The 11639-nt window shown below is 36.9% G+C and overlaps 1 protein-coding gene across 4 annotated transcripts in view; it reads left to right on the top strand.

Annotated features, from left to right (window-relative positions):
• Positions 1–485: 485 nt before the first annotated feature.
• Positions 486–11639, top strand: part of C6 (complement C6) — a 57690-nt gene continuing 46536 nt past the window's right edge. Inside the window, exons 1-3 of one of the 4 annotated variants that reach the window (XM_007487412.3) lie at positions 486–505; positions 6500–6667; positions 9634–9790. In XM_007487412.3, the coding sequence (XP_007487474.2) occupies positions 6525–6667; positions 9634–9790 (300 nt within the window). In that variant the 5' untranslated portion in view covers positions 486–505; positions 6500–6524. Of the gene's footprint in view, positions 506–570; positions 777–6499; positions 6668–9633; positions 9791–11639 lie in introns of those variants that run through there. The other 3 variants (XM_007487411.2, XM_001371501.4, XM_056824574.1) reach the window with 3 other exon arrangements.

Raw genomic sequence — 11639 nt, 5'->3', positions numbered from 1 at the left:
TCTCGATCAACACCCCATTGAAATATGAGGCTGTTACTGAAAGTACAATTGTGCCTTGCAAAACCATCAAGAGGGCATCCACAAGGGTGTTCAGATGAGTCTGCAGAAGTCAACAGTGACTGGGTCTGCTTTCTTTGATGCTCCTCTGGATAATTTGTCTTCCTTCATTCAGGTTCCATGTCCTCCCAACTGTTTTTCTTTCCCAAGGTATCCTCCCCTTCTTATTTAAAATTTCTCCTCATCTTATTCACTGATGGTGACAAAGAATTGTTATGTGGATCAGAGGAGACGAAGGTGAATGACGGCTATCATTATCTGTGACCTCTGCAATAATATTGCATTTCCCTCAGACAGGCTGATGCCTTCCAGAAAGATAGGGTGATTCCAACATCAGTTGAACCGTATTCCTGACCATGTCATAGCCAGTGAGAGTCACTGCTACATTCAGAGTGGATCCTTTGAAAGAGCTTCAGAGAATCCGTCGCCTGTTTGCACAACCCTCCCGGTAAGGATTAGTACCCCCAGTGGGATGGTAGCCAGCGAGAGGCAAAGGCTGGTTTTGATCATTGCACAAGCCCTGAGCGGTTAGTGTTTTCTCAGACACGGGGCTCTGCCTAGGGGTGAGTGGCACCGGGGATTCTTTCACTTTCCATCTTGTGAAACGTTATAAGTCATTAGATCATCAGGAAACCTCTAACCTTTTGTGAATGAGGACTCACACTCGCCCGCAGCTGTCAAGAAAGAAGGGTTTGCCTCAAAATCGGAGGAAATATCAGGTAAGGTCCTCAGGCTCCTAAGGAGAAGGGTGGCTTTAAGTTTGTTACGATACAAGCACTGCCTTTAAACTGTCGTGCCAGGTAGATCGGGGGTTCAAAACAAGACACCCAAAACGTTTAAACCCAGGTTTCCCTCCGAGGCTGAACCTGAAGACCTTGTCCTCAACAGCATTTACCAGATCTCTGTCACAGAGACAAACAAAAGAAATAAAGATCTCCATTGGGCTTCCGAAGATTTTAGTGGAATGGAAAGCCAGATTTGGAGTCCGTCTGCTTAGATTGGGCTTCTGTTACTTACTGACTCACTGGCTGACGGGGGGCTGAGTCATCTAGCTCTCGGGACCTCGGGTTCGTCAGTTGCAGAATGAAGGATGTGATCTGGTTGTCTTTTAAATTCCTTTTCACCTCGAAATGCCCAGAACTGGGGAGATGGAGCACCTGGGCTAGAGACAAATAAAACTCACTCTCCGGCCCAATTTACTGGAATTGTTTGGTAACCGTGTGAGTACACATTCAAAATAAATATTGTTTAGGTATCTGTTTCACAACTAGTTTTTGGAGCCGAAGTAACACGGAAGCCTGTCTTCAGGGTTTTGTAAGGACTTCAAGAAAATTTGGAGGAGGGGTGGGTAAATTGTAGAATGATGGGTATTATATTATTCTGTTCTGTGAAAGTCTGAGTATTCTATCCCAGCATTCTCCTTGCCTTGCTTCTGATCTCCCCTCAAATGGAGGCACCCTGGGTTTGTATCAAAACCTCTATATATCAGTGTGCAAAGTGCCCTGTGAAACGCGCTAAATCAAGTGTTTAGACTTATTAGAGAGGAAAAAGTTAAGAATGAAATCCATTTAATGGTTTGTTGAACCACAGTATTAAAAACTTGTAGTTAGGGAAAAAATCTTGGCTTTAATGAAATCTTTTATTTCTACATAAAGCATTTTCCCTCTCTCGTAACAATGAAACATTGTATAAGGTAATACTTCCTAATTAGCTGTTTCATTAGCGCCCTATCAAACAGAAGCTATGAAGTTAACATTAATTTACAGCATCTCACAAATTATCTCAAAAAAGTAACAGATTAGAAAGAAGAGCATTGTGTAAGGGCTCTATTTGTGAAATCTTTATGTAATAATTGGCATGCTACCTTTGCAATAAACTGGGCATAGCAAAAGCTAATGGCAATTACTGAGATCACATTACCAATTTTCCTACTTTGGTTCCTCCAAACAATGCGAAGACTACTCCCACAAGATTGTTGTTTTTTTTTTAAATCAACCTTTTTTTGCAAATATATCATAAATTCTCTGAAAGCAGGAACTGTTCCTTATTTTCCCTATAGGAAACAGAGGAAAGGCAAACTGGTAGATACCATTTCTTCCTGCCCAATGAACTCATTTCAGAGGTCAAACAAAAAAAAAATTGAGGGAGTCTAATTTTTTAGAATGTTTTTTTTATGTTTGGTCAATGTACAATGTACTTAAATGTTTACTAAGATATTTACTGGCTGTGTGACCCTAGGTGAATCATTTAACCTCCATCTGCTTCTGGGAATAATAATAGCACCTTTCTCCTGGGGCTATTGTAAGAACAAAATGAGATAATATTTGTAAAGCACTATATAAATGCTAGCTAATATTATCATAATCATATATAGTAGTAGTAGTATGTATTCAATTTGTTGATTGACTGATTAACAATTAGTCTTAGTAAAATACAGGCACCACAGTCATAGAAGACTCAATAGCCAACCTGCTCTAGAAAATGTTTCCAGCCTCCTAAGCTGTTTTGACATATTTCACAAATTGAGCTGCATCTGGTCACTTTTGCTTTTAAGATCTGTTTCTCTATGTTTGGGGAATTCTGAAGTGTTGGTGGGAAAACTTTCTTATTCCTGATATTCCTTGATAATCATCATTCCTTAACAACTTGCTGTCTAATCTAGAGGATGGGATAAGGACAAATAGAACTTAGAGTTTTCATTCAGTTTCATATTACTTGGTACTGTGAGTTGCGTTCTTTTCTATGTAGGACCAGAAACACTACAGTCATTGTGAACTCCTTGAAAGTAGAGTGGTGCTTTGACACACGAGCTTAATTCATTCCCTGACCAGGCTTGTAACTCAATTTGCTTGTGTGTCAAATCAAATTTCCCCCTTTAAATGAATGGAAATGCAATGAATCCGTTCTAGACCCCCCCAAAAATGTGAATTTTTATATGCTTTTAAATATGAAAACGTACTTTATGCTGTTGCTTAACATCACACTCTCTACACACCTAAGGCTACATTTAAATGCAAAATTGACCTTACACATTACTTACGATATGTAACTATTGCTAAACTTAATTGCTATTTTTTTACTTTACTCAATTATCATCATTTTCTTCATGGAATTTTAGCTGTTTTGCCACACTTTCCTCAGTTTCACTTAGAGGCTGTTTCTACAAAAACCTTCCCATGAAAGTTTGTTTCTTCCTCACTTTCAGAACATTTTGAAAATGTGTGAAACAAGCATCCTCATACAGCTCCAATGCATGACCTGTTGCAACTTTTTCTCGGTGTGTCTCTTCAATAAACTGTTTAACGTTTTCCACAATCCTCAACATTTCCTTCCTTCATCTTGCTTGTACTGATTACCTCATCCACCTCTGGTGCCTCCCCACTAATTTCCTGCAAAACCTCCATATGCTGCTGCTGCTGCTGTCATTGCTTTAATTCCTCTGTCGTCAGGACCCATGGTTAAAGTTAAGAAATTTGCAAAAAAAAAAACTGATAATAAAGACAAACAGAAAGGAGAAAGCAAAAGCAATCCAATACAGATGTTCACAAGGCCAGATAAACACTGAACTAAATGATACAGCCTGGTGTAGCTTGTGCAACCGCATATTCCACAGGCTATCTAATGGAGGGTGGTGGAAGCTGAATTTCAAATACCTGCTCATGACTTAAAGCAAAAAATCTGGCCTGGGACTGCTCCTATCTCAAACTGCTCCTGACTTAAAGTGCTCGTGAATCAAGGTTCCACTGTAAGGCCCATGCAATGACCTTTCTCTACCACAAAAGGCTCAGATTGTTTAGATATAGAATTTAGAGGCTTTTTTCAGTGACATGGTTCCCATTTGGGATGCTACAGTCATATTTCTAGGTTAACAAACACTCTGGTGTAACAAAGGAAAAAAGCTTTCCCCCTTCTTATATTGGGTCCTCTTTAAAATTAAATTAAGCATTTATTAAAATTTTAATTTAGTTAAATATATTTTCAATTAAGCACTTATAAAATGTTTAATAATGAAACAGCTAGTTGGGATAATGGATATAGAATTAGACTTGAAGGAATGAAGAGCAGATTTCAAATTCTGTCTTAGAAACTTACTAACTATATGATCCTGACTAAGTAACTTAACTTCCATCTGTCTCCATTTCCTTATCTAGAAAAGGAACTGAATATAGTAACTACCTCAGTGTTGTATTATGATCAAATGGTACAAATGAATGATATTCAAATCTTAAAGAAATGCACACTCAGGGGGCAGCTGGGTGACTCAGTGGATTGAGAGCCAGGCCTAGAGATGGGAGGTCCTGGGTTCAAATATGACCTCAGACACTTCCCAGGTGTGTGACCCTGGGTAAGTCACTTATTCCCCATTGCCCAGCCTTTATCACTCTTCTGCCTTGGAACCAATACATAGTATTGACTCAAAGACAGAAGGTAAGGGTTTAAAAAAAATTACACTCATATGCATAATAGCCAATAAATATTACATGTTACTGATAACAGGTTGAAAGGATGGTAATCTCTGCCCTAACAGAACTTATAGCTTAATAGAAAACTTAAAAGATATGCAAAAATAAATATGATTAAAGGCAACGTGTATAAGTGCAAAGAAAAGCCTTAAAGAAAGTGTGAGGAGAAATATGAGTTAGCAATCACTTTTTTGTAGGAGGATCAAGGAAGGCTTCATGGAAAAAGCAGTGTCTGAATTACATCTTGAAAAAATTTCTACAGGTGAAGTTGTAGAAGAATAAATTTAAGATATGAGGGATAGGACAGAAGCAGGAAATAGATTATTACCATGGAAGGTAAAGTGATTAATATGATTTGGACATCTCCTCCTTGACAACCATCTTGTTGCCCTGGAGAAACTTCTACCTGGAGCCCTCATCTTCCGATGGGTAACTGCCCCTCCTGGTCCTAGCCATCATGCTTCACTTCACTGCCAATTCTTCAATTACCCCTTTGCCTCCTGCATTGCCAACCTCCATTATCTTTTGTCCTCTTCTTTCTTTATCTGTACTAGAAACAAGCTATGATCAGATCAATTCTACCATTGATCCTGGAAGAGCTAGGTCAGTCTACTCCCCCTATGAACCTTATCACCATCCTTGTAAATCCAAATTCCCCTCCCTGGCCTTTGGATTATTCTATAAAATGAAGTGATTTGACTAGGTGTTACCTGTGATCCCTTCCCACTCTAGATCATATAGAAAAGGGACTTGAGATCTCATGTATTCCTAACCCCTCTTTATAACGTGGAATAACATGAATTCATTTTGAGTCACCTATTAATATTGGTATAATGGAAAATGGGTTGAATTTGTTGTGAGGGGACTGGAGTTTGAATTCCAACTCTGTTATTTACTAATTATATCATCTGAAGCATTTCTATGGATTCCTCTTCTATAAAATAAAGCCACTGGATTAGATCTCTAAGGTCTTCCTTGGCTCTAAATCCTATGATACTACCTCTGTGAAATAAAATGAGTAAACTCTCATTGTGCTTAATCCTAGGCAGAGTGATAAAAGGCATGTTCCAGATGGTAATAACCTCTGCTCCTCCCTACCTAATTTGCACAAAATGTGGATTGAGCAAACCCACCCAAATGTACTGTACTTGGGGTCATCCAACCTCAAGTGTTTGCAAAAGAACAACAAAAAAAAAGCACAAACATTTTGCAAGTCTTCTAGTATCCCAGGAAGTTCAGATGGCCAACAACTTCTGCCGCCTCTGATGATGCCTTTTGATGCTAGATAGTTCAGACCAAAACCCCCAGAACCAGATGACACAGTGCTGTGTGAATGTCCTGCCCTGAGAGTTTCAAAAATATAATAGCTTCTCAGCAGAGACTGCATGGGTTATCTTCCCACCCTGTCAGTTACCATCAGCTAGCAGTCTTCCTGGGTCACATTTAGTTCTGTGACTGAGAATGAATAAATGAAAATAGATTTATTAAATACTTAGTGTGTTCTAAGCACTGTGCTGTATGGAGGATGCAAAAAAAAAAAGGAAGGCAATCCTTGTTCTCAAGTACCTCACATATTAATGAGGCAGACAACATATATCAAAAGTCTCAACAGCAAGTAAGATGGAAACATATCTAGACGATGCTCTGGTTCTGGAGTCTAGAAGACCTCAGTTCAAATCTGGTCCTAGGCACTTACGAGCTGAGTTTCTCTGGGCAAGTCACTTAAGATCAGTTGTAAAATGAAGCTAATAATACCACCTCCAGGATCAAATGAGATAATAATTGTAAAGAGCTTCGCACAGGGTCTGGCACAGAGTACTATAAAAACATCATCATTATCATTATTTAGCTTCTCTATTTTTCCAGTTCCTCATCTGTAAAATAAGGATAAAAAATGCTTTTTATAGTTCTTGGCTCATGGTAAATACTTAATAGATGCTAGTTGACTGACTCCTGTTCCCTTTACTGTGTTATCGAAGGTCAGGAGGTGAACACTCCTGGAGTATGGACCAGAATATCTTATTGTACTCCATCGTGCTGAGTGCCCTGATTAGTGGGAGCCAGGCCTGCTACTGTGAGCGATACCCCTGGACTTCATGGTCCAGCTGCTCAAGTTCCTGCAATTATGGATCCCAGATCAGAGAGAGGTAGGTGTGAGCTATTGAACTACTTTCTCTTCTTCTGAGAGTCCCTGAGAACTCAAGTCAATAATTAGACGTTCCATTGAATGACAAGGAGAGTACTCATTATAAAAGCTCCTTCACTGATTCAATTCAATTCAACATTTATTAAATGCTTCCCAAGGGAAAGGCACTGTGCTTAGACCCTAGGGAGAGGGTTCATTTTTATTTTTCACTTTTCCTAAAAAGCAGTTCCCAGAGCAAATTGATCATATTATTATTGTTGTTAGATGGGATTTTTGAGATTATCTAATCCAACTTTTCCATTTTATAGATGAAGAAAATGAGGTCAATAGAAATTAAATTATCCCCCCCAAGTCACACAGCAAACTGGGTAGCAGTTAAAACTAAGAAACAGATCTAATTATCTAGTGGCAGTAATTGACAGTCTTCAATTGTTATTTCCAGAGCTTTATTACTTAATATCTCCTATAGGCCTAAGAATTTTAACATGTTTAAATTTAATAACTTGAGAATTTTATGACAATGAGAACTTAATTGTGTCCTCATGGTCTGAAATGGTGAAAGCTTCATTGACCGAACATTCCCAGATCATACTGGGAGGCAGACAAGCAGACCCTGGTTCACCAATATGCAAAGTCCTGCTTGGGAGGAATCCTCAAAAGCAGAGTAGAAGAGTTGTCCCAAGCTTGAGATCAAAGGAAATGAGCTCTTTGTCACCAGTAAGAGATTCAGTCCATCCTAATTCCAGTTCCCTCCTCCCACCTACACAAAAGAAATAACAATTCCTACAGAGCTATGCTGAGAATCAAGGAATTATGATACCTTCTAATGTGTGTTTCTAAGAAAATCTATATAAAAATTCTCCTCCCTCTGGTTTGTTAGGTGAATTCCCATCTACTCTTCAAACTCCTAAAGTGCAGGTTTACCCAAATCATTCCCTTACTCAGTAGACTCTAGTAGTGTCCTATTACTGGTTGGATTAAATATATTCCTCTGTTCGACATTCACAGATCTTCATAATCTGGTCCCTTCTCACCTTTCTAACCGTCTTGCTCATTACCTCCCTCCATATTCTTTACCATTTAGCCATAAAGGTTTGTTTTCTGTTCCTCATGCTCGACTCTCCAGTTCCCATATCCATACCTTTGCACTCTCTGTCCCCTCTGCCTAGGATGTTCTCCATCCTCCCCTCCCCCTACATAGAACTCTTGGTTTCCTTCACAATTCATCTCAAGGGTAACTTCCTGCAGCAATTCTCCTCCAAGATTACCTTATATTTTATTTGGCAGGTGGCACAATGATAGAAAACTTATTTGGAGTCAGAAAAACTTGAGTTCAAATCTCAGACATTTACTAGCTATGTGATTAGGACAGGTGATTTGACCCTTTGTTTTTTCCTCACATTCCTCAACTATAAAATGGGGATAGAAATAGCACCTATTTCCAGGATTATGGAAACAGCTATGGCTAAATGATTAAAAGCACTAGGCTTGGACTTAAGAAGACCTGAGTTCAAATCCAGAATTAGATACTTGCTAAGTTATGTGACATTGGACAAGTCCCTTATACCTAGAAGGAAACTAGGTGGCTCAGTGAATAGAATTCCCAGGTCTGGAGTCAGAAAGACTTAAGTTCAAATCTGACCTCTGACACTTACTAGTTGTGTGATCCTGGGCAAGTCATTTTACCTGTGATTTCCTGACAAAAAGACCCACTGGAGAAGAAAATGGCAAACCATTCCATTACCCTTGCCAAGAAAACTCATGAAAAGCTATGGTCTAAGGAGACATGAAGAGTCAGACAGGACTGGATGATTGAACAACAATAACAACCAAAGTTGCTATGGTAATCTAATGAAACCATACGTAAAGCACTTAGCCCAATGTCCAGTACATAGAAGATGCTACATGAAGGCTAACTATTATTATTAAATTGGTCTTTTACATATCAACAAATATACATATTATCTGTTTGTTTAGAATGAAAACTCATTAAGCAAACATCATTTTGTTTCTCTCATATCTCCAGATTTTAACACAGTGCCTGCCTTTTAGGCCACCTGCCAAATTAAATTGGGCATTTAATAAATCTTTGTTGTTTGTTCGACTGATTCTTCTCATTGTTTGAGCCTCTCTAATTTATTCATGGTATAATATTAGCTAATATTTATGAATTATTACTGTCTTTGTATCTTAATCTTTTAGACAATAAGCTTGATGAAAGCAGAAACTATGAATTATCTAGATTTTGTCTCTGCCCCATTAACTAGACTGGAGTTCTGCAAACCAAATGTGCTTAATAAACATTTTTAATCCTGTGAAGGTTGATGGTTGGGGCAGTATGATCCATGCTTTGCCAATGAGATATTGAAAATTCAGAAAAGTTAAATAGCCTTTCCCTGATTGCGCAAATTTTAAAGTAGCAAATCCAGGTCTTCTAGCTACAGATGAATTTCAGCTCCCTAACAGCTGCAGATGACAGAATCTTGGAGATGGCAAGAGCTGCACCAATGGAAGTCCAAGTATAATCAGACAGATTAGTGCTTTTATCCCCGTTTCCTATGTAAGGAAATTGAGATATAGTCCAAGGAAGAACCTTATCCTCCTGCCTAAGGTCACATAATAATACCTCAAAAACTGGAATTCCCAAATTTCTAAACTCCTAATAGAAATTGTCCACCAAAATTCAGACACCATTATCTTGACACATGGTGCCTGTAGGTCTTTCATAACCTATCAGGGCACTATAACTTTCCATTCCATTTGTTCTGTTATTTTCCTCCTAGTTCCTCTATGGAAACGTCATTGTTTAAGTAAGTAGTCATAGGGCCCTTCTAGCTTATCCTCCCCCAATATACTTCCCTTTTGCTAGCAGCAAAGCGAGTTGATTGCCATCTCCTCCAAGAGATGTCGCCCCAGTGAATGAGCTAAGCCTCAGTAGAGTTATTATTGTTGTTTTCCTGGTTCCAGACACATAGTACGAGACAAATATTATGAAGAAAACTACTGTGATCAGCTATGTACGAAGAGGGAATCCAGGGCCTGCAACCAGCAAATGTGTCCCATAAACTGCCTCATGGGTGACTTTGAACCATGGTCTGAATGTGACCCTTGTGTTAAAAAACAGGTATGTAAATATGGTGTGGCAAAGGTGACATTTCCTCACAGGGAAGCAGAGTCTCAGAGAATTAAATTATTGAGAAAACAAATGAATTAAAGAAGAACACAGAATCATAGACTTTGAGCTGGAAATGATCTTAGAGGCCATTGAATCTAACCTCTTATTTTACAGATGAAGAAACTGAGGCTGAGAGGGGTTGAATGAGTTGTGTACATTTGAAACAATCATATTTATGTAGTTAAAATAAGAAATATAGCAAACTCTCTTGAGCTTTTAGGACCAAAAAACAGAAGGATAGCAAATATTGTTTCAGGTGAGGCAAAAGTAAATATAAATAAAAAGAGAAACAGGGAAATTACAATATACTTAAAAGTGACCACAAATAATGGATAAAACATTTCCTAGGGAGAAATAATATCTCTAAATACTTTCATCAATGAAAGAATGAACAGAACAATAAATTGGGAGTGCAACAACAAAAGCCAGAAGAGCAACAAATCAAAACCCCAATTGCCAAATACCAAAGCAGAAATTAAGAAAATTAATGAAAAATTGAAAGCAAAAAAAGTCACTACATTAAATTGATAAATAAAACCATGTTATATAAAGTTATAAATATATATAAGCATAAAGTTATAAAATAAATGGCTAGTCTTATTTTAAAATAAAATAAAATTATAATAAAAACTAAAAGAGATTTCACTATAATTGAAGATAACAAAAAACTATCAGAAACTTTTTGGCCAATTATCTGCTAACAAAACTGATAACTTAAAGAAAAGGGATATTTACAAGAATATAAAGTATTCAGATTACCAGAACAAGAAATGTATCATTTAAATTTTTATGCTGTCAGAAAATAAAATAAACAAATCATAAATGAACTACCAAAGGGATAAAAAAATAACCCAGGACCAGATCAATTTACAAGAAAATTCTATCAAGCATTCAAAGAATACTGCCATGTTTATAGAAATGAGAAAGATGGCATCATTCCCAATTCCTTCTATAATACAAATATGAAACAATGAAAACCATAAACCAATGTCCTTAATGAACACCAACATAAAAATATTTAAATGAAATATTAGTAGATGCTATAAGAACATATTTTAAAATTTTCTACACTATAAACAGATTATGTTTATAAAAGTAATACAGAGTTGGTTGAATATGGAAAACTATAAACATAATAGAACATATTAATAATATAAATTATAACCACAGGATTATATCAGAAGAAGCTAAAAAAGGTTTTAACAAAATCCAATATCTATTTCTTTTAAAATTAACAACAACAACAACAAATAGAAAGCATAGAAATAATTAATGGAGGTTTCCTTAACCTGGTCATTATTTGTATCTATGTAAAACTCAGAGTCAATATTTTATTTAATAGACAAAGACTAGAGGCTTTTCCAATAAGATTGGAAGTGAGGCAAAGATGACTCTTATTACCACCATTTTTTGCTATGGTTAGCAATTCTAGCAATATCAATAAATTTTTGTTAATGAACAATAAATAAAGGTAAAGAAGAAATAAACCACTGCTTTTCTGTAGATGATATGATGATCCATCTAGAAAACCTAAAACATCAACTAAAAATCAATTGAAACAATAACTTCAGCAAAGTTGAGGAATATAAAACAATACACATAAGTCATCATCATTTTTGTATACTATAATAAAACCTAAAGGAAGAAATAGAAAGAGAAATTTTATTCAATATAATTACAGTTATACAAAACATCTGGAAGTTTTTCTACCCAAGAAATATGTGTACATAACTATAAAACATTCTTAACAGAAATGAAATCAGACCTAAATAAATGAAAAAAGATTAATTGTTCAAAA

Source organism: Monodelphis domestica, chromosome 3 (genome assembly GCF_027887165.1).
Source record: "Monodelphis domestica isolate mMonDom1 chromosome 3, mMonDom1.pri, whole genome shotgun sequence".
Classification (NCBI taxonomy): Eukaryota; Metazoa; Chordata; class Mammalia; order Didelphimorphia; family Didelphidae; genus Monodelphis; species Monodelphis domestica.
Note: the sequence above shows the minus strand (reverse complement) of the source record. Positions and strands in the feature narration are given on the sequence as shown.